The sequence below is a fragment of the Typopeltis vanoorti genome, chromosome 3 (genome assembly GCF_054136105.1).
Source record: "Typopeltis vanoorti isolate ZY-2024b chromosome 3, IOZ_Tvanoo_1.0, whole genome shotgun sequence".
NCBI classification, from domain to species: domain Eukaryota; kingdom Metazoa; phylum Arthropoda; class Arachnida; order Uropygi; family Thelyphonidae; genus Typopeltis; species Typopeltis vanoorti.
Genome location: NC_143551.1, coordinates 86460226 through 86482054, shown reverse-complemented (window position 1 = coordinate 86482054; position 21829 = coordinate 86460226). Strand labels below are relative to the sequence as shown.

General features: G+C 37.0%; 1 protein-coding gene across 5 annotated transcripts in view; it reads right to left on the bottom strand.

Annotated features, from left to right (window-relative positions):
• LOC150108349 (synaptophysin-like) overlaps positions 1–21829 on the bottom strand; it is a 183402-nt gene that overhangs the window by 39610 nt on the left and 121963 nt on the right. For all 5 annotated transcript variants that reach the window (XM_090390714.1, XM_090390710.1, XM_090390711.1 and 2 more), the window contains exon 3: positions 11635–11750. In XM_090390714.1, the coding sequence (XP_090246840.1) occupies positions 11635–11750 (116 nt within the window). The remainder of the gene's footprint in view (positions 1–11634; positions 11751–21829) is intronic.

Here is a 21829-nt window from a genome sequence, read left to right as displayed (position 1 = left end):
GCACATTACAGGCGTGCTGGGCCAAATCGCATCACATTGACCTTGCTTGTGACCGCACGTTTACTAGAACAGATACCTCCGTACTTTACTCGCGCTTGGAGATATCAACAACCACTGGCGGCTGAGACAAGGTACACGCTGGCCTTAACAGCACAGTCCACATGCAAAATGAGGAGTACCTGATTTTCAAACATGTTTGAACTTGTCTAATATTCATTTTGATAATTTTTTACGGAATACTTATTCAATTTCCGCAGAACACTGTTTGGAAAACCCTGCACTAATCTAATATCCAACCCCATCTGCTCTAGTAACTACCAAATTATCATGCGGTAATGTATCAAAAGCCTTTACAAAATCTAAGCTTACTACTGTGCATAGCTCTCCTCTTTCCAAGGAAGCTGTCACCTTATTGTAATAAGTAGATTACTAAAACATGACCTCCCTTTAGCAAATCCATGCTGTCCATAAAAGATAATACCATTGTTGTCAACCCAATTCTGGATCTAAGTCTTCACCAGCTTCTCCAATAACTTAACCACAATACCTGACACACACACACAGAGATGCCTATAATTTGATGCTCAAGTTCTATCACCTGCCTTATGAAGCGGCACAATCTTGTTCTCCTTCCACTTCTTTGGAACTCAACCCAGTGCAAGACGTCAAGGCAGATGCCAACTCCCTGGCACATTCCTTCAGAATATGTAGTGATATATTATTAAGTCCCACAGCTTATTAACATCAAGTTTGCTCAATTCCCCCATACACTTCTTGCTCACTTACAGTCTCTCCTCCCTGTCATCAACTACACTCAGTCTCTCCATGATGTCACATTCGCAAGAATGAAAGACTTTATAAACTGCTCATTAAGAATCTCCACTATACTTTTTGCAGCAGTTGTCCTTATGCCATTTTCTCCAATCATTGTCATCCTTCCATAATCATTTTTTTTTTTTGCTGGATACATATCGATATAACTCCTTAGGATTCTTTTTGTCTTCGTTAGCTAACTGTTGCTCATACTTCACTTTTGCTACTCTTGCCCACCAAGTCACCCTCCTTGCCTGGTCTTTGTAATCCTCATGGAATTGGTTATTACCACTTCTTTTATGCTGCTTCCATAATGCTGTTTTTCTCTATATCCGTGCTTAATCTCTTCATTCATCCATTTCACATCTACCTATGTTAAATCTTCTGACCCTTGGAATACATTTAGACATTGCTTCTACTAGATAGTTCTTGAATATCCCCCAAGCTGCATTGATCTCTTTTCCAGATAACTCCTCATAATCACCAGCCTTCTAGTTCCATATACCCTTTGCTCACAGAGGTCCTCAAACTGCTGGCAACCACTCAGGTAATCACTTCATGTCACTCTCACCAACTGGAGAGTGATCTGATACCTCATTTATAATTACATCCTTTGATGTGATGATCAAGTTGTCCCTCAAAAACTCATTTTCTTTATTTCCAGTTGCTATCTCATCATCCTAGTCTATATTGCCATAATTAAAATTGCCCATAATGATCACTCTTTTTTAATTTGCTTGGCTAATTGGATTATACATTTCATAGTCACTACCATCCATATTGCATCTTTTTATTGGAAGAGAAATGTAGGCCAGCTGATAAATTTCTGTATGCAAAAATATAAATAGTTTGGGGGGATGTGTGTATGTGTGTGAGTGAGAGAGAGAGATAGAGATATGAAGATTCTTGAAATTAACTGAAGTGAGTAATCAATTAACTATTAGTCACTATTCAGACAGACAGTAACAGTGATAGAAAAAAAAATGAAACTAATAGACACAATCATAAAAGGTATTCCAGGTCTATAACAACCAACTAAGTATTTCATTCTATTCACCTCTAACACCATGCTGCCTCAAAACCACTAGCACTATTTCCCTTTTGCATCTCTACTTTGTAAGGACATAAGTGTTTCTCTATCATCAATAGCACTCCCCCTCCTCCCTTTTTACCCTTTCTATCCTCACAAAACACATCATACCCTTCCATCCATCCATCCATCTCTATTCCTATCAGGATGTTGTCCTCATCCAACCAAACCATATCTCACTTATTCCAACAATTTTGGAGTGAACAGACTCAATTAATGCAACTATTTTATTTGCCTTGTTTCTTACACTTCTAGCATTTGTATATAAACACAGTAGCTTATTAAACACAATAGCTAGTTCCATGATACCACTCATTTGATGTGGTTTCTCCATACTTAACTTGAGCCATTTCTTTTTCCCCTTATTTATCTTAGAACCTTCTTGAAATCCAACTGTTTTCCCTTGATTCCAGGTCATACCCATCTTTATCATATTGGATATTTAAAAGGCATGAGTGCATCTTTTTATTAGAAGAGAAATGTAGGGCAGCAGATAAATTTCTGTATGCAAAAATGTAAATAGTTTCTTAAGAATAAAGAGCTAATAAGTTTCATTTCGGCAATGAAAACATTACTTAAATTAAGGGGATATTAAATCCCGCATAGTTTTAAAACCGAATAAGAAACTCAAAGATCAGAATCAGAGAGTTTCTTGCCGAATATAGTAAACTATAAAGTATCGGCGACACTAGCGTTAGCCAATGCAAGTGATCCTAGTGCGTAGTACAATACCGGGCAGCTCGTTGCAAAGGTGGTAAAGTTCTGATCGCTATTCTTAGGTATTTTCCATAATGTAAAAACACATTTCCTAGGAAATGTATGCTGTTATTACATTATGGAGGGAGGTCACTACCCAGACCGGTTTCAGCCTTTTTTGAGGATTCATCAGTGAGTAGCTAGACCTAATACCAAAGTGTATAGCGAAAAGAACTTATGTACTCTGCGAACGATCTTTGAGTTTCTTGTTTGGTTTTAAAACTATGCGGGATTTAATATCCTCTTAATTTAAGTAATGTTTTCATTGCTGAAATGAAGCTTATTAGCTCTTTATTCTTAAGTAATTTAATGGTTGCACCTGTTTGGGAAACTCGTTTGCAGAGTACATAAGTTCTTTTCGCTATACACTTCGGTATTAGGTCTAGCTACTCACTGATGAAGCCTCAAAAAAGGCTGAAACCGGTTTTTCATCCTGCATACATACAGACAAATCGGGCCTTCAGAACACACGCAATTTATACAGACAAAAAAATACTAGTTGCGGTGGTGTTGGAGGTGGGCGGTATATGATGTTGATTATAGTAGAGGTTCGGTGTAGTGGTTGAGACAGTTGTAGGTGTCCTCCCGCGATGAGTCTTCAGACTCCTTGGAGGTATCAGGAATAATAATAATAATAATAATAACTATTAGTCACTATTCAGCCTGACAGTAACAGTGCCAGAAAAAAAATGAAACCAATAGACATAATAATAAAAATAATAAATTTAGTTTAATCCTTTATCCAAGTTTGAGCAAACAAAGTGTGCGTCTGAAAATATCTTCAAGACTGGGGGTAAGGTAGTACAACACCAGGCAACTTGTAGCAAAGGTGGACCAAGCTAACATCACTCCTATCTCAGTATCTCCCATAATGCAAAACACATCTCCTTGCAGATATGTATAATGTTATGCATTAAGGGAAGGGCCACTACCCAGACTAGTTTCGACCTTTATTGAGGTCTCTTCAGTGGAAGCCAGGCCCAGAAGTGGAGATACTAAGCAGAAGCAATGGAGAGGTCATCTTTACTTATAGGAGTTGCCAAAAGGTGTGCCACCTTTTTATTAAATTACTCTGGATTTAGAGAAAGATGTTGAAAGTTTATTTTTCACTTGGTTAGACTATAATAAATTTAGTTTAATCCTTTTTCCAAGTTTGAGCAAACAAAGTTTGCGCCTGAAAATATCTTCAGGACTGGGGTAAGGTAGTACAACACTGGAAAACTCGTAGCAAAGGTGGACCAAGATAACATCACTCCTATCTCAGTTTCTCCCATAATGCAAAACACATCTCCTTGCAGATATGTATAATGTCATGCATTAAAGGAATCATAAAAAGTATTTCAAAGGTTTGAACTGCAAAGACATGGCCTAGCTTTGCATGAAACAATTCATACACACACACACATAGTTATGCAACAGGGTTGGCGAGTCAATTTAACACTGCATACCAAGTGGCAACAAAATCCAACCATCAATTTCAATAACAGAACTGAAATCTCAAATGCTTAAAGCTTAAGTAATAATCTTTAACAGTCAAAACTATATAAAAATATAAAACTTAATTTCAATATTTTTTTTTTTGCTGTTGTTGTTTACTGAAATTATCAGCACAATCATAAAGAGATGTTTTACAATAGTATTCTTGTATAAGTGACATCAGTCATTATCAAGACACTCTACAACTGTTTTTGGCATATGTATTGTAGACATAATAGATTTCTCTAAATTTGCCATTTGAAACACAAACTGATATCATTTAGAAAAAAAATTATCCCAGTTTGATGATCAACAAATGATTTCATTTAAAATTTAAGTACTGATCTTAAATTCAAAATTTCATTAAATTCTATTCAGCCAGAGCAGAATTACGTTTATTATTTTGAATCACTTTGCCAATAAACACAGTCAAATTGAAATCAAAACTAAGCTGTTGTTATTATTATTATTATTGGCAATTCCACGGTATCAGAAGATTCATTGTTAGAGAACCACACTAACCATTATTCACAAAATGTCTATCATCTGTCTTTTCACTGTCAGAGCACTCACAAGTACTTCTGGTAACACATTTAATCATTTACCACTCCAAGTAAATCTAGTCCTCACAACCCTAGTAACCACACTCTCATACAGCTTACAGAGGCAATCTGTAGTTTCTTCCCTACTCATAATGCAGTGAAAACTATTTTTATATAAATCTTATAGAATCCCTTTAGTAAGTTTTTATTATGTCTCCTCTTTTCTACCTGTCAACTAAACTTTGCAATTCACTGGCTTGCAACCATCTTGGTTACTATCTCTGGTTCTTTTCCACTGCCTCATCCCTTAAGAAACCTTGTGACCAAATCTGTGCACAGCAATCAAGATGTAGAAGTATTATAGTATTATAAAGAGGAACAATATCTTCTTATCCCTATTTGTCAATGTGTTCTTCAACATCCAAGTAAACTTTTGAACTATTTTGCCAACTTTTGCGATATGCCCTCTGAACTACAACTCTGTCCACCACCCCAAATCCCTAGCCTGATCAGTTTCCTACAGTGCAGTACTATCAATGTAATATACAGCATATAATATTTTCATTTCATAGTGCATAATTGAGTGGTATTATTGTTTAGAAGTGTGTTGTATATATTGTGTTTTCATTGCCGTTTGTTTCACTATATCAACGTGTAAAGATGGCGTCCAACAAGAAATGTACGTCAGCGGCGTGCAGGACTTCTACTACTACACGAAAGGCTGGCTCAGCGTTAGATTTTTCGCAATGGATGCGTTGCGGAAACTGCTACGTGTATGCACCGAAAAATGTGAAGGATCTGTGGTCGGTCTGGCAAAATGAGAAGAACGAAAATGTCGACGTATGTGAGAAGTGTCGGGATAGGCTGGAGCGTTTAGGAATGGAAGCTGACATCGGGACCGTAGCGGAAGAACTTCGGCGGGAGTTTATGAAAATGAAAAATGACCTTCATCTTCTTTATGAGGAAGTGGAAGTGATCGGTAAGGAGATACTGGAAGTTAAAGCTGAGTTTAATGTGTTAAACAGAGAAATTAGGACTATAGAGATTACTTTAGCTGAAGTAACTAGAACAGGATTACATATGGGTGAGTCTTTGGTGAATGATTCAGTAATAAATAGTATGGGAGTGATTGGGAGTCAACATAATAAAACCACAAGTAGCCTAGAAGAAATGAGATGTAGTGAGAGTGGGGGTGGTAAGTAATAAAGAGTTGAGTAATGAAGCTGGGAGAGTCATGCTGAATAGTGTAGAGAATGAGTCCATGAGTGTGGACTTGAATGAAGTTAAGAGTGGTAAAATATATGGTGATTCTATGATTAAGGGTATGGAGAGTGGTATGCATGAGGAGTGCTTGGCTGATGGGACAATAGAAAGAGTGGCTTTAGCAATAAAGAGAGGGCATGAAGCAGACAAGATGATAGTTATGGTGGGTACGAATGACCTGAGAGGTAGTATAAATCGGGTAGGAAAAGATTTAAGAACATTATTAGATATTGTGAAGAGGAAAAGTGTCAATGGGAGAATAGTGTGTGTGCTGCCTCGTTTTGACAATTACGAGTTAAGTAGACAAGCAATGATAATGAATGATATGATTGCAAGAATGTGCAGAAAAAGAGGTCTGGAGTTTTTTGATGTTTGGAGTGTGTTTGAAGGAAAAAAAGGCAGTTGTATGCTAGAAATGGACTGCATCTTAACATGGAAGGACATAAGCGATTGAAGAAGTTATTGTTTTCTGAACAGGTTGAAGTTATTGGGCAGGGAAACTAATATTGAAAAGGTTGAGTGTAAGAGAGAGAAACTTTAGCACCGATTGTGTATTTATTGATCCTTATAGGCAGAATAAATTGCATTAGAGAGGGGATAAAAATCGGCATAGGACTACGGTAGTTAGTGACTTATATATCAGTTCTAAAGCCGGCACAAGATCTAGAGGGAATCTGCAATTTTTGTATACCAATGCTAGAAGCATTCGAAATAAGAGAGAAGAATTTTTGGCATTAGTCAGTGAAATCTCACCAAAAGTTGTAGGCATTAGTGAAACTTGGCTGTCAGCAGAAGATGTGGTCACTGGAATTGAATGTGATGGGTACAGTATTTTTAGGGAGGATAGAGAAGATAGAACAGGAGGAGGAGTACTGTTGATGATAGCTGATGTGTTGCAGCCAAAGAAAGTAGTATATCATGATGATAGATATGTGAATGAGAGTTCATTTGAGGCAGTCTGGTGCGAAATAGTGACCAACGCAACCAAATATACAGTTGGATGCTGCTATAAGCCAGGGAGTACGGGGGGGGGGGAGATATTGAATTCATGCATCAGCAACTTAGTGCAATGAGTGAAGGCTTAGTGATTATTATGGGGGATTTTAATTATGGTGATATCAATTGGAAGGAGGAAATATCACGTAGCAAAAAGGAAATGGAGTTCATACATCTTCTACGAGATAATTACTTGAAACAGCACGTAACTGAAGGGACACGTGGTGTGAGAGTGTTGGACCTGGCTATTGGTTCAGAGGTTATATGCATAAGTAAGGTGTCCTCGTTACCTCCAGTTGGTGAAAGCGATCATGTGGTATTGACTTGGGAGGTCGCAAAATCTGTGGATTTTTCTATTAAGAAGGGGTATGTACGGAACTACAGGTTAGGCAATTATAACAAGCTTCGGAGTGAGCTTGCAGCCATCCCATGGCAGAACATATTGCAAGGGAAAGATGTTAGCAGTGCTTGGGATAAAATCAGCGGGTATCTGAGGAAAGCAATATCAGATTGTGTCCCCATGGTCAGGAGGTCAAACAAGGCAGGCATTAGATGGATGAGCAGTAGTATCAAGCTTGAACTGCAAAAAAATAAAATGTTATGGAGAATTTACAAGGAGAAAGGCGATCAGGACACCCATGAGCAGTACAAGGCTCAAGCTAGGAAGGTTACCAGCATAGTAAGAAAAGCTAAATCAGATTATGAGAAGACCTTAGCCAAAGAGATCAAGGGTAATCCCAAAGAGTTCATCCGCTATGTGGCAAGTAAGAGGAAGAATGACTTCGGAAGGATAACCTTAGTGGGTGCTGATGGTATCGAGGTGACAAAATCAGATGTAATAGTCGAGTTACTGAGTGATCACTTTTCAAAAGTCTATCACCCAAGTGAGGATATCTCTATACCTATAGCAATACCTAATGTGAGAACTGAAGCTAAAGAATCAGAGGTATTAAATATATTGCAAAACTTAAATGCAAACACTGCGGTAGGCTTAGATGGAATATCAGCTCGGTTGTTGCGTGAATGTGCAAATGAATTGTCAACCCCTCTTACCTGGATATTTAATTTAAGTTTGAACTCTGGTATGGTTCCTAGGGAGTGGAAGTTAGGCAAAGTGGTTCCTTTGCATAAGGGTGGCTCTAAAACTGCGGTATTGAATTACAGACCAATCACCATCTCAGGAGTAGTGGTAAAAGTATTGGAAAAGTTGGTTAAAGACAAAATTCAAGAATGGGTGGATCAGGATATGATACTCTATAGAGGCCAACATGGTTTTGTTAAAGGTAGATCCTGCCTTAGCAATCTATTAACTATTCATAATAGGATAACATCCGAGTTGGACAAAGGAACTGGCTACACAGTGGTACTTCTGGATTTTGCTAAGGCTTTTGACAGGATACCCCACAGAACACTGTTACGCAAATTGGAGCAGATGGGAATGGATATTAAATTGGTGATATGGATAGGAGAATGGCTCAGGGAGAGATACCATAAGGTGGTGTATGGAGGAGCCGAGTCCAGAATGAGGCAAGTGACCAGTGGTGTGCCTCAGGGCTCTGTGCTTGGGCCAATGTTGTTTAATTTGTATATAAATGATATAGGAAACGGCTTGAAGGGAGATATTCAGTTGTTTGCTGATGATGCAAAGTTGTGTAGTGCAATAAAAAATCAAGCTGATGTTGAAAGTTTGCAGGAGGATTTAAATAAACTGGTAAAATGGGCAAAAGAAAATGGATGTCAGTTCAATGTGGAAAAGTGTAAAGTCATGCATTTTGGGATTAAAAGATTACCAGCTGTGTACTACATCGATGGAAAGGTACTCCAAGAGATTGATGAGGCTAGGGACTTAGGGGTATTGGTAGATAGGGAGATGAAGTTCAGAGGACACATTGCTAAGGTGTCCAAGATTGCACATAGGATTACTTGGTTGTTGAGGAACACACTGACATCCAGAGATAAAGAGGTTATTATTCCCCTTTATAAAGCATTGATACTTCCACATTTGGATTACTGTGCTCAGGTCTGGTCACCTGGATTCCTTGGAGATGAGGAGGCTGTGGAGAGGGTTCAGAGAAGAGTGACCAAGTTGGTGAGTGATATAAAAAATGCTCCCTACATTGATAGATTGAGAGCTTGTGGATTGCAGAGATTGGTTGATAGGCGAAGAAGAGGGGATATGATAGAAACATTCAAATTACTAAAAGGTTTTTATAGGATTGATGCAGGGGAAATGTTTCAGCTGTGTGATAGCGATGGAAGAACAAGAGGTCATCTGTGGAAATTAAAGAAGAGTGTGGTTAACAAAGGTGTCAGAACAAGGTTTTTTGCCTGGAGGGTGGTGAATGAGTGGAATTCATTGCCTGACTTAGTTGTGAGCTCTTTGTCTGTAAATGAATTCAAGAAGAGATATGACAGATATTGTTTTGCTAGTTTGGGTCTCCCGCGATGAGTCTACTGACTCCATGGAGATACCCGTAATAATAATAATAATAATCATACATTTTTCCATATTTAACTGACAACCATTATCCTTTGGCCACATTGAGCTGTGAGACACTCCACTAGTCAGCTCATTCTTCTAAATTCCACTCCACTATATACTACTCTCTGATCTCCACTATATATCTGTCTATCTGACAGATAGATAGCCACAGACAGTCCCCCCCCCCTTTCTCATCCATGCCACTAGCCTAATATCTATTCCCAATGATAAATATTTTGATGTTCATCGTGTAGAAAGATGCCTACTATGTAGACTATCATTTTTCTGAACCTAAGCAAAATGCTTTCCAAAGAGGTAACATGTTATCAGTATAGTGAAATAGCAGGGCAGCTCTTTGGAAAGGAAACCATTATTCGGATCAAAGCACTGATATGAAATTTTAGTTTTATTTCTGTATAAGCTTCTATTTATCTCTATTTAGTTAAAAACAAGAATATATATCTTATTCTAATTAACTGTCTGATATCTTTTTTGATAATGGGAGGGAGAAAGAATAACATTATATATCCATTAAATTTGCATTTCCAGTTTAATCATGAATCTACATGATTATATGTATCCTAAACCTGAATTCCATTTAAATTTTGCCATCAATGGTTTATGGAAGTTCCACCCATTGTTCACTGGTCAGCATATTTTCTAATTTTAACATCTATGTTGTCATGAAGTACTGCTTAATTATGTTAAAATAAATGATAAATCACAATTAATATTACTGCATTGAATACTGTAACGATATGAAATTATATATTACTGTTATGTAAGGGGTCCAAGGACTTGCTGCAGGAGGGCACTCTAATCTAGTCTGCTACACTACACCATCTCAGTCTTTCCTAGTCTTCTTCTAATCTTCCAACTACACACAACTCACCATCTCTGTTTCTTAATTCTCCAACTATACACATCATCTACTGCCCACCACCACCACCAATAGTATTTTTTTTTCTTCTGTAAATTGCATGTGTTCTCATGGCCAAGTTTTCTGTATGTGAGATGAAAATCCTAAGTTTCTGAGAGAAAAAAACCCTTCTGTTTCCATACATGATCGACTAACTCACCTTGAAATGAAAATATTCCATACAAAGATTCCTCTCATTGTGATGAGAGTCAAATTCGAGTTTGCAATTGAAGGGTACAATGTCTTCCAACTGCACAACAATGGCACTTATATGCTCAGAATACTCTTCAAAAGTATATTCTTATCAGTGAGTTTTAACAGGTAGCTATCCACATTTGAAGTAGATTTTAATCACATAATGTTGAGGTGCTAGTTCTGTTTAGCATAATAAAATCTATATCCTGGATAATAATTTTCTGTATAGGTGTTAATTTTTCCATGAGATTCATAAAGCAGAAAGAGAGAACTAAGTAATTTAAAATATCTTTAAAACTAAATACAACAGTACATTATCTGGTAATTAATTTACAGAATTAACAACGCATATAAAGTAAATTAATTAAAGATAACTTTAATGAATCACTTCTATATTTCGACAATGTCACATTGTCATCTTCAGGAACATAAAGATATGGTATGTGCACTAAAGGAACTAACAAAGCAAATGAGCCTCATTTGCTTTGTTAGTTCCTTTAGTGCACATACCATATCTTTATGTTCCTGAAGATGACAATGTGACATTGTCGAAATATAGAAGTGATTCATTAAAGTTATCTTTAATTAATTTACTTTATATGCGTTGTTAATTCCGTAAATTAATTACCAGTTATGTCTAACCAACGTATAAGTCTTACCACTAGAAACAGTACATTATAATTTTCAGACTGTTAAAATTCATTCTTTGAGTCTATACTGAATCATTTTCTTTTATCTTAAATGAAAAACTTTGAAGGTAAATCTAAAATAGAAGAAATTACAAAAAAAAAAAAATCAAACATTGGGAGATCTTCATGAAACAATGCATTATTTAAATAATTCTACAATGAGAAAACTATTCACATATATGCTGTTTGATAAGTAATATGTCCTCTAAACTTTAACTCTTTGTCTGCTACCACCCCTAAATCTCTAGTTTCATCTATTTCGTGGAGTACAGTGCTATCAATTTGATACATAGTTTGTTATGAGAACTGCCAAAGAACAAAACTGCCCACTATTCTAATCTAAAAAAATCCAAAACTATGAATTTATTAAAAGTAAAATTACTAGCAGTTGCTAAATCAAGGATGTTACTTACTTAAATGGATAAGCATATTTATATAGTACCTCTACTTTCCATGACCGACATTTTACATCAAAAGTTGAAGCTGTCTCAAAGCCTGCAGTTGTTGCAAATGCAAAGATGGACATTACCTGAAATAATTAAACTTATGATTATCTGTATTCAATCTAAACAGATCTATTAAGCATAAAAGAAAATACAGAAAAAATATTTATTAAATGAAGAAATTATTCAGATTGATCGAGTTTTGGGGTAATATATAAATCAGTTGCTTGTGTTAATGAGTTTATAGGCGATTGATTTGTGTAATAAAGGAAGTTTTTTGTTATTAAGTTTTATAACTAGTCATTATCTAACTTGATTTGGATGAAAGCTTTAGCAGAATTCATATTTTGTTGTTATAAATATGAAGAATCACATGAGTAATGTTTAACAATGCAGTATACTGTATATGAAATGTATCTACTGGTAAAGAGTTTGTGAATGAAAAGTGAAGAAAAAAAAAAGCAGCATATGTTCTAAAAATATACACCCAAAGTTGAAACATATCAGATGCAAGTTACCAGAGTTGTGAATGACAGCAACAAAGAATGGGCAAGTGTTTGAGAGAGAGAATGTGAAGACAAAAATATAAATGCTAGCACATACAAACAAAAGGATAATAAAAATGAAATACCACGTAAGAGGAAACTGGAAGAAAAGAAGTGAAGAAAGATGCACAGTACTAACACAATGTTTTACTCCAGTATCAGGTGAAGATGTAGAACTGTCTGGTGAGTGTCGTAATATAAAGAAGAGAAAAAAAGGATAGGCACATAATATCTATTATACCTCTCCTTAAACACCATTAAGACAAGCACTCACAACTGACTCAGACAACCCATTCCATTCATTCATTCACCACTCTCCAAGCAAAAAATCACTATTCATTGCCTTGCTAACCTCATTCTTACCCAACTTCCAAGAGTGACCTCTTGTTCTGCCCTGTCAAGCCAAGTGCTGAAACATTTCCCCTGCATCATTTCTATAAAATTCTTTAAGTAACTGAAATGTTTCTATCATATGGAGGGTAGCTAAAGAGAGGTATGAACAGCAGTTAGCTAATGAAGCAAAAAAGAATCCTAAGGAGTTCTTTCGATATATAGCCAGCAAAAGAAAGAATGATTATGGAAGGATGACAATGATAGGAGAAAATGGTATAAAGACAGCTGTTGCAGACTGTGTGGTGGAGATACTTAATGAGCAATTCATAAAGGTCTTTCAATCTTGTGAATGTGACTTCATGGAGAGATTGAGAGCAGTAGATGATGGGGAGGAGAGAGAGAGAGACTGACTGTAAGTGAGCAAGAGGTGTATGGGGAGTTGAGTAAACTAGATGTTAATAAGGCTGTGGGACTTGATAATATATCGCCACGTATTCTGAAAGAATGTGCCAGGAAGTTAACACCTGTCTTGACATATTTCTTTAATATGAGTCTTGTACTCAATCAAGTCCCTAAGGAGTGGAAGGGGGTCAAGATTGTGCCACTTCATAAAGGAGGTGATCAAACTCAAGCATCAAACTATAGGCCTATCTGTGTGTGTCAGGTGTTGTAGTTAAGTTGTTGGAGAAGCTTGTGAGAACTAGGATCCAGAGTTGGGTTGACAACAACGGTATTATCTTTGATGGACAGCACGGATTTGCTAAAGGGAGGTCATGTTTTAGTAATCTACTTACTTATTATAATAAAGTGACTACTTCCTTGGACAGAGGAGAAGGATACACAGTAATATACTTAGATTTCGTAAAGGCTTTTGATAGAGTACCTCATGATAAATTGATAGTCAAACTAGAGCAGATGGGGTTGGATATTAGATTAGTGCATTGGATTGCAGAATTGCTATCTGATAGGTATCAACAAGTTGTGTATGGGGGAGTGATATCCAGGAAAAGGAAAGTCACTAGTGGAGTGCCTCAGGGGTCTGTTTTGGGGCCATTACTGTTTAACTTGTATATTAACGATATAGGTGAAGATTTGGATGGAGATATTCAGTTGTTTGCAGATGATGCAGAGTTGGGACGAACCATGAAGATGTTGTGGAACTACAAGAAAACTTGAACAAATTGAGTGATTGGGCACGGAAATGGGGATGCGAGTTTAATGTTGCAAAATGCAAGGTTTTTAAAATTTGGAAAACAAAGATGGGATGCAGAATTTATGCTTGGTGAGAATATATTGTTGGAGGTGGAAGAAATAAGAGATCTGGGGGTGATAGTGGATAAGGATCTGAAATTTAGGAGACACATAATCAAAATTGTGAAGACAACACAAAGGCTTCTGGGAATGATTCGGAGGACATTGACTTGTAGAATTAGGGAGATTCTTGTTCCGTTGTATAAGGCTTTGATTAGGCCACACATGGACTATTGTGCCCAGATTTGGTGACCTGATTTTCAGAAGGATGAAGTGATGTTGGAAAGGGTCCAAAGGCGATTGACTAAGATAGTTTCTGACCTCTAGAATGTCGAGTATGAGGAAAGATTGAGAAGATGTAATTTGCAGAGTCTGGTGGACAGGAGGAAGAGGAGAGATATGATAGAGACCTACAAGTTGGTAAGGTGTCGTTATAGGATCAATGCCGGAGAAGTTCTACAGAAAATAGTGGGAGATCTGGGGAGAACCCTGGAAACTGTATAAAGAGGGTGTGAGTAAAGGAGTGAGAGGTAGGTTTTTTTTCTGCAGAGTTGTGAATGATTGGAATGCCTTGCCTGAGAGTGTGGTGTCTGCAAGGAGTTTGAATGTGTTCAAGGCATGGTATGATGAGCTGTGTGTGTGTGATAAAAGGACCTACCAGATGAGTCTTTGACTCCATGAGGTCTTGGGGTAATAATAACAATATCTCCCCTTTTCCACCTATCGCCCAACTTTTGCAATACACAAGTCATCAATCTTTCACAGACCACTCATTATCTTGGTGTGGCCTCTGGATCATCTCCACCATTTTGAGTACAGTAATCCAATGTGGTGGTATCAAGACCTTATAAAGAGGAATAACAATTTCCTTATCTCTACATGTTAATGTGTTCTTCAATAGCCAAGTAATCTTATGGATTGCCTCAGAAATAAGTCCTCTAAACTTTAACTCTTTGTCTGATACACCCCTAAATCTTTAGTTTCATCTATTTCCTGGAGTACAGTGCTATCAATTTGATACAATGAATGATATATGCACGTAAACACAAGAAAGGTATTTAATTAACCAAATATTTTGTTCTGGAAATAGCAGACCATCCTCAGTGGTATTACAAGAACAGTCAAAAAAAAAAAAAAATACAAGCTTGAATACTAACAATAGATCGTTAAAAATAGAACATGCAGCGTGATGTTATATCACTAAGTATGAAACGGAATATTTTGAAGTAGAGACATGACTGAAAAAAAAAAAAAAAAAAAAAAATTAATGAGTAATCTTGATTAGACTTTCTCAGATTTTTGATATAGATATACAATCATTACGATTTAGGTTGGGACGATGGAGCAAGGCCTCCACGCTTTCCTTGAATAAATGTTCAAACCTATAACAGGATCTATGCAAGAGGCGAGTCATGGACCAAAAGATGCTGTGGATCAGTTTCAATCCCGTGTTGAGCCAAACCAGACTTTTCAGGTTTGTTGTGAAGAATGGAGTATTGATGTTCTTGGATTCTTTTTTCAAGAGAATGTCCAGTCTGTCCAAAATAGGAGAGATCATAGTTGCAAGGAATTAGAAGGAATGGCCATGGGAAGTCCTCTTTCTCCTGCTTTAGCCAACTTTTATTTAGAACATTTAGAAAAAGTCCTCTTCTCATCTATTTTCCCTCAACCATCCTTTTGGGTAAGATATATAGATGACATCTTTACTATTTGGCCACACAGCAAAAACTCTTTACCTTAATAACTAAAACACTTTTTTTGAATGTTAGTCAAGTGGGTTTTAATTTATTGTTCTACATGTTTCGCCGATTTTTGCTATCGGCATCTTCAGGGAATACAATTGGTAAGCTATATAAAGGTAACAAAAAGGACTAGGTTTTAACTGACAGTTCTAATTCATACAAAATTAGTATTGTGCGAGACAATGCGCGTGTCTCGCAAACATGATTTATTTGTTACGAGATATAATGTAATTGGCATGAAAGTTCATTTCTTTGATGTTTAGTGATCTGATTAAAGCTTTCCAAATTTCCGGTAGGATTAGACCTTGATTTTTATTTAGGTTTCCTGTTGAACGGGCGACCGTAGCAGCCTCCTTGCAGGTTCTGGAATGGTAGTTCTCTTCTATATAGGGCATATGACTCTTATCCCACTCAATGAGATGGTTGGTAGAGGCAAAAAAGGCCTGAAATATCTTGTCTGTTGTTTCTGACATATCCTATGTGTTCTTTCTGTCTCGTTTCGAAGCTTCTAGAAGTCTGATCAATGAAACTACCACCACAGGAGCAAGGTATATTATATACTCCAGAGTACTTGTAGAATGGATGAGGGTCTTTCGGTGATCTTAAAAATTTCCGAATAGTATCGACTGGCTTGAATGCTACTCTAATATTGTGTGGTTTTAGAAGGATAGCCAATTTTTTGGAAATACTGCTGACAAATGGAATAGTTATAGTAGTGATGTATTGGGTGTCATCACGTTGTCTTTGTGGTATATCCAAAAAGAGGATATTGTTGCAGAGTCTTTTAGGATAACTGTTTAAGGATAGCTCTCTGGATATTGTAGTTAATTCTGTTTGTAAGTCATCTTGGTCTGTTGTGTAATGTATAGCTCTTTTCTTAAGCATATGGATAATGCTAAGTTTCTAGGATATGTGATGAAATGAGTTGAAATGGAGGTAACATTCAGTATTTGTAGGTTTTCTATACACAGGTTGATGCTGTTATCGTTTTTTTTTTTTTTTTTTATTAGGATGTCTAGAAATGGAAGTTTTCATCTTTCTCAATTTCTAATGTGAATTTGATGGTATGGTGGAAACTATTGATTTGGTTGAGATAATCCATTAGTTCTTCTTTTGTATGATTCCAAATGATAAAGATGTCATCAACATATCTGTACCAAGTTTTTGGTTTTGGAGTAATTTGGGATAAGATTTTATCCTCTAGGTCTTCCATGAATAAGTCAGCACAAGAAGGAGAGAGGCTGCTACCCATGGCTAATCCGGTAAGTTGTTTGTAAACTGTTTTTTGCCAAATGAAATAGTTTGAAGTTAAACAATGATTGAACAAAGTAGTGATGTTTCTTGGGAAAAAGTTGTCTAAGATGTTGATGACTTCCACAACTGGAATGTTTGTAAACAGAGATGTGACGTCAAGGCTTGCTAGTATATCATCTTCAATAAAATGTTGCGAGTTTTTAATATAAGTATCTGAGTTGTGAATGTGTTGTAAAATCTTGGCTAGGTATTTAGACAGTTGGTAAGTAGGAGAATCTATCCATCAACTATTGGACGTAATGGTATACCTTCTTTATGTATTTTAGGAACGCCATACAATCTTTAGCTTTCTTATTAAGTCTATAGGCCAGTTAATCATTCCACGTAATAGTTAATTGGTGTCGTTATGGTTTTTTTTGCGTAGGATCTGTACTGAAGACGTCATAGACAGACATGTCTGATAATAGATTTTTAATTTTTTCTTCATAATCTTTTGTATTTAAGATAACAGTATTTTTCCTTTGTTAGCTTTAAGTATGATGATGTCTTTATTATTCCTCAATTTGAGTAGTGTTCTTCTTTCCATTTGGTTAGAATTGGTGTTAGGAGATCTTGACGGAGCAGAAAGGATCATGCTGCTTTTTAGTTGTAAGTCATTAGCTATTGGGTGTGGTAGCAATGAGATGGCTTTTTCTAAGTTGCAGATGAACTCTATTTTAGGAATAGCAGTAGGTTTTAAGGCAAAATTGAATCTTTTTTTTTTGAGAATTGAGATCTCAGGTTTTGTTAAAATGTGTTTAGACAGGTTTATTATCACTTGGTTATCTGGTGGAGACAGTTTAGAGTTAATGTGATTATCATACAGCAAGTTGAATTTATCAATTTGCGTCTTTTTGCTGTAACTAAAGGTTTTGGCATAACTGTTGCTAATCATATTATCTAAAAGTTGCCAGGTCTCTATGTCAAGGTTATTAGAGATGTCTGTGAACAAGTCATAGCATTATGAGTCTAATTAGCTGAGCAAGGTTCTTGTATGACCAATTCTTTCTCAGAGAAGGGCAAATGAAGTTCGGTGGTAAATAATATTAGCTTTTTTTGTTTTAAAATATTGTTTGAGATGAAGAAATTAGACTCACAATGTCATGACTTGTTCACAGACATCTTTAATAACCTTGACGTAGAGACCTGGCAACTTTTAGATAATATGATTAGCAATAGTTATGCCAAAACCTTTAATTATAGCAAAAATATGCAAATTGATAAATTCAACTTGCTGTATGATAATCACATTAACTCTAAACCATCTCTACCAGATAACCAAGTGATAATAAACCTATCTAAACAGATTTTAACAAAACCTGAGATCTCGTTTACATCTTAACTAGGTGAATAATTCACCAATTCATAAAACTATAGTGAATGACAAGAAGTTCACTTTTAGTGATAAACATTGTTCAAAATCCCAACATACACAATCTGTATGTATTCATGAGTACATCCTTTTTTGACATGATCCCTGTTTTCTTGCATCTCATTTTTACTATAGTGCTGCTGCATGCTGTATCTGTTATCTAACATGAGATGAGATGAAAAATTCAGGTTAGTTCATTCGCTCTCTCTAAGTGGAGATACCAGGCAGAAGCAGAGAAGTGGATTCCAAGCTTCTGCCTGGTATCTCCACTTGGGCCTGGCTCCCACTGAAGAGACCTCAATAAAGGTCAAAACTAGTCTGGGTAGTGGCCCTTCCCTTAATGCATAACATTAGACATATCTGCAAGGAGATGTGTCTTGCATTATAGGAGTGTTGGTATCTTGCTCCACCTTTGCAACGAGTTGCCCTGGCGTTGTACCACCTTACCCCAGTCCTGAAGATACTTTCAGGCGCAAACTTTGTTTGCTCACACTTGGATAAAGGATTAAACTAATATTATTATACTCTAACCAAGTGAAAAATAAACTTTCAACATCTTTCTCTAAATCCATAGTAATTTATTAAAAAAGGGTGGCACACCATTTGGCAACTCCTGTAGGTAGAGATGACCTGCTAATGCTTCTGCCTGGTATCTCCACTTGGGCCTGGCTCCCACTGAAGAGACCTAAGGTCAAGTTTTCAAGGTCGACGTATGTCTCCGAGTTTGGACTACCTTAAGGATCACTTGTAAGCAGAATTCCAGTAGCAGACCAGTTGCGGTTCAAGGTCAAGTTAGAGTGTCCGGTTACTTTCGAGGATTCCAGTGGCAGACACGAGATCCCCCCGAAAGAGCTCCAGAAGTTTCCTTTCAACGTTCTTACTGCTTGGATTGTGCTCCTGCGGTCGTCCGAGAAAGCTCTAAGCTGGTGGTAAGACTGACATCAGTGGTAAGAATTGCTTTATTTGTTCTTTTGGCTTTTTTGTTTTCAATTCACGGCCGTTCCGTTTTGACCAACGCAAATTGTATGGGAACTTACTTTCGTGATATAGGGACGTCCTCTCTTTTTTAAAACAATGTCTTCGGTTTTACTGAGGGTGAGAACCCTCGATTTCGAAATAGACATAGAGATCCATAAGAGAAACTTTGCGAAAACCATCATAGATAGAGTGGGGGCGGACAAAATTTCCGGTTTTACACCGTATGGGGGGGAATATATATCAGGTCATTTGCGTGAATGCTGCAACACGTGAGCAACTTCTGAGTGGTATAGAGTGCAATGGGAAAGTCTTTCATCCCTTTGTGGTTGGAAGTGTTGCAAAAACAGTCAAAATAGAAAGGTTCCCATTAGAATATCTAGAAGAAGACAAAGATATCATAATCAAAGTTTTCTCGAGATGGGGAGCTGTGAAGGACATAAAAATTGGCATGGATGCTGAGGTTCCTCAGTGGAAGTCGGGAGAGGTCTTGTTCTTGATCATGATGAAGGAGGAAATCCCAAATTTCGTCATGATTGGATCAGCCCGGGTGATGGTTAGCTATCCGGGTGTAAAAAGACAGTGCTTTCGGTGCGGATCACTGGAGCACTTCGGCGCGGACTGCCCCAAGAACAAGTGCAGGAACTGCATGGGGGCAGGACATGCGCTATCCCAGTGTGAAGCACCCTGTCTGAAATGTAGAGACACCACCCACAAAATCAACATTTGTACTAGTCGGACACTTGCAGAAAAAGCAGGAGGCACTATTTCACCAATCACAGAAGCTACAAGGCAAGACTCACTGACCGCAGACAACACAGCTACAGGCACAAACATCTTAGCCCCGGACGTCTTTCTAGCACTCACAGCATTAAATGAAATAGAAACAGAAAGAGAAAACAAAGAGAAAACAGATGAAGCTCTCCCCAATCGGCCTCACAAGAAATGGTATAACGAAAGCGACGAGACATCAATGAGGACGAAAAAGACTCGAAGAGCCAGAAAAAAGATAAAACTACAACAACAGAAGCTTTTAAGAAATCTCCATGCAAAAACCCAGAAAGTATGAAGAAAAAAGAAGGAAAAGAAAAGAAAAAAAAAGACAAGGTTGTGAATTCGGAAGATGCCACCATTACTGGAAAAACGAACAAACAAGAGAGCCCAAAGGAAACAGAAGGGGTAACCACACGGTCAGCGAAGAAGACCAAAGATTCGTCGGTCAATAAACCACCTACTAACAACACACGAGCTGAAATTGAAACAATAGAAGAACAAGAAGAGGTCTCAGAAGTAATAGGACAACCTCATAAAGGAACTTCAGGCAAAACTGAAACAAGGGCAATACCAGAACCCACAGAGATCCCCCTACATGAAAGTGAACTCATTATTATTGCATTATCTCAAAGGGGACTCCGAGCAGAAGAATCTGCTAAAAAAGGGGATAGAAGTTTTCGGAGATATTGAACTACAACTTCACAGGGAAAAACGGACCCAACGTGGTCAGTGCGGAGTGGAATGATGTCTTTATAGAAGATATAAATAACATCGACAGTGAGGATTGCTACCCAGGTCCGAATGGAGGGGATGAAGTGTGGATAGCTTTGCGCAGAGCCCTTGCAGCGGTAAATTACTACAGTAATGGCAAGCTACCCGTGCTAATCCTTAAAACCTACAATAGTGAACAGGAAGAATTAATTTTCAACATGTCGAAAAGGCTCTAGATTATTAGTACAGCTCTGCTAGTTTTTTTAAAAAAAAAACCTTTAAATTTTGTTTCTGTTTGGTCCACGTAGGAGGGGGTAGCCTGTAAACCTGGGCTGCGAAGGCCTACATCGAGGCGGTGCAGCTCCTTGTGGGCTGCATCACCCAGGGCAGGCTCTTCCCCCGCTTCTTTCAGTCTTAAATTGGTCATTCATGTCACCCAGCTGTTTCTTACTTTAGGTTTGTCCTTGCTAATTGCGCTGGTTTTTTCTCATGTCCTTCTCTCTTTGCAAAAAAAAAAAAAAAAAATTAAACTTAATTTTATTAAATTTCATTACTAAATACTATTAAATTATTAACTTTCATTTTAAAATTAAGCTAAAAAAAATGTAATTTTAATCACTTTAAACTTAATCTATTGCTTTTTTTCCTGGAACTTACTCCCTGCGAAACCGAAGAACAAGTAACCTTAAAGTTAGCATATTTATTAAGCAATAAGTTTAATAAGTGACAACAACAATCACCAGCTAATAGCAATTTTTAAATAGCGGTCTAAAGCTGATAATTTCAATCTGTATAAGAAAATCAACGAAATTTCCAGAAAACTGAGGAAAAAGCAAATAGTGTCTCTAAGAGACGAAAATGGAAAAATAGTTCTAGAAGAAGAGAATAAAGCACAGATTTGGATAAAATATGTAACAGAACTTTTCAATGATACTAGACAGAAGCCTATAAATATAAAAGATAACATTCAAGGACCAGCAATCATGAAATGCGAAATAGAGAATGCTATACGAACAAGTAAAACAGGAAAAACTAGTGGACCAGATGGTGTGCAAACAGAATTTTTAAAATTAATAGAACCAGATAACATCAAACTTCTTGAAAAACTATTTAATAAAATATATGAAAGTGATGAATTTCCATCAGATTGGCTCAAATCTACATTTATC